The sequence below is a fragment of the Echinops telfairi genome, unplaced genomic scaffold (genome assembly GCF_000313985.2).
Source record: "Echinops telfairi isolate 266 unplaced genomic scaffold, ASM31398v2 ScPeMD7_53;HRSCAF=182, whole genome shotgun sequence".
Taxonomy (NCBI): domain Eukaryota; kingdom Metazoa; phylum Chordata; class Mammalia; order Afrosoricida; family Tenrecidae; genus Echinops; species Echinops telfairi.
The window spans coordinates 20,221,572-20,223,796 of NW_022103951.1; the positions used below are offsets into that span (position 1 = coordinate 20,221,572).

Consider the following 2,225-nt stretch of genomic DNA (forward strand, 5'->3'; position numbering starts at 1 on the left):
GTAGATTGATCCCCTGGGGAAGAGCCAGCTCAGAGACGGCCAGCGTGAGACCACTGTCCTAACTCTAGAACCGACCCATCTTGTGGCACATACACCTTCACGTGTACGCCCCTGGCACGCCCCCTTCCTGTCATGTGCACCCCTAGCACCCCCCACCCCCAATGTTACATGTCTACCTCTAACACAACCCTTGCCGTTACGTGTGTGCGTGATGTGGCTTGCGTGTCCAGGATTACATAAACGTGTGCAAGAATCCACTGGTCCACTCTCTGGTCCCAGTCTCTGTGGACAAGGTGGGCCCTTGCATGCCTGGTCTGATGCTTCTTTATGACAACCGCCCCCTGGGTCCCATTCGGTGGTGGGGCTGGTCCCCCACACTCTCCCGCTTATTTCTAGATGTAACGAACAAAACCCCGGAAGGATGCTTAACAATCCAATCTCCTGGGCCTGGCTCGGGTCCTCCCTGGCACATCGGAGGTGCGGGGAGGGCAGAATTTGCTGAGAACGGTCGGGGTCCAGTCCAGGATCCACTGGGGGCAGTCGGTTGGCCGCCCTCTTGCCCCCGCAGAACACAGTTTTCACTCGCTGGAAACCAGAAAGACCCAGAAGAAATAGCACACGGCCAACGTGACAGGCAGAGCCGGAAGCTGGGGTGGGGGGGTTCAGAAGTGGGGGGTGAGGAGCGTGACACGGGTGGTGACGACCCAAGCAAAAGCAAGGCTGGGCGGCGGGTGGGAGCCCCAGAGCGGTGCAGCTGGTTAAGCGCACCACGACCAGCTGCGAGGTGGGCACTTCCGACCCACCCAGTGGCACTTGGCGATGTGAACCCCTAAGTCACAGCCTCAGAGACTCGGCCTCCTCGGCACCCCCGGGGGAGCCAAGCCACGACCCCGCTAAGGTCAAGCCACGTGGCTTTACCCACGGGAGCCACAGGTCAGGACAGGCAGCAGCCACCATGAGGGGACGGAGCTTCACAGGGGTCACTCACAATCCCGGGACGCAGCTGCCCGTGCCTGACCTGTGAGGCGCCTTGGGGGTCCAAAAGAGGTTCCCAAACAAATTTGACCCACCACCTGCTGTTCAGGAGACGAAAGGAGGGCTCCGTGTCCCGCTGGCGAGGAAAAGCGTGTGTACCCTAGCCCACCACCCCTCGTGCTGCCGGCCGGCCTCTGCTTGTGCTGAACTCCACAGCTGCTCTTCGGGGGAAAGAGGGGGCTTTCTACTCCTGCAGGAAGTGACCCTCTCAGACACCCCCAGGGTCAGTTCTGCCGTGTCCCCCAGGGTCGCCGTGAGTCAGCATCAACCTGGCGGCAGTGAGTGAGTGGAGATGTTTGCAGTGCTCCCTCCTCGGGGGCAAGAGGCCCACTTGGGGAGCACCCTGATGCTCAGGGAGGAAGGGGGTGTCCACTATCACGAGTGCGCGCTGCTCCACGCTCCTCCCTCGACCGGCTCTCTGTCGAGCTCAGATCTTTCAGTGGGTGGCCAAGACACCTGCACACCTGCCAGGCGCTGGGTCTGAGGGGGCAGGCATCCAAGGACGCCCGGGAAACACAGGACTGTGAAGCAGAGGGGAACGTTAGGACCCGAGACAGGGTGCTGCAGCACGCTGGAAGAGCAGACGCAATGCTGTGCTGCCCTGCCCGCGTCCTGCGTAGCAGGGACAGCCCGGTCTCACGTGGACAAAGCCAATCATCGCTGGGGGACAGGAGGGGTCGGCTGACAACAGCTAGGTCTCCCTTGTTGGGTACGAGAGGGAGACCCCCCACACCCCACCGACCTCAGGAAAGCTTAACTGGAGCTTCATTCAGTGGGGTCCCCTGGCAAATAACACGGGTGAGGTTTCACCACGCCGCGGGCGGGCAAAGAGCCCACACGGACTTGCCGTGCAAATGCAGGTGGTAGCTCCCATGTGCCCTGGCATGTGCTCAGCAAGCCCTCCTGGGGGGAGGGGGCGGACTGGGGAAGGCTGCCCCTGCTGGCCTCCTGCAGTTCCCCTTTCCAGTCCACGCCATCTCATCGGGAGTCCCGCGCTGCTAACATGCAGTCCCATTGCCCCGATTCACTTCCCACCCTGGCGAGCTCCTGGCAAGGGGCTTGTTTAGGAAGCAGGCAGATGCATACCGTATTCCGCTGCCGGCACACACAATTCCATACGCGCGCAGGCTCAACTCCCAAGGAGCCTGGAGAAGTGCTTGCCAGGGAGGGGCTTCAGCCCCGTCCAGCCT

At 62.0% G+C, this 2,225-nt stretch overlaps 1 protein-coding gene across 1 annotated transcript in view; it reads right to left on the minus strand.

Moving 5' to 3' along the window:
* Positions 1-2,225, minus strand: part of STS (steroid sulfatase) — a 25,261-nt gene that overhangs the window by 21,722 nt on the left and 1,314 nt on the right. The window contains exon 2 of the mRNA XM_013008537.2: positions 448-585. Coding sequence (XP_012863991.1) covers positions 448-585 — 138 coding nt within the window. The remainder of the gene's footprint in view (positions 1-447; positions 586-2,225) is intronic.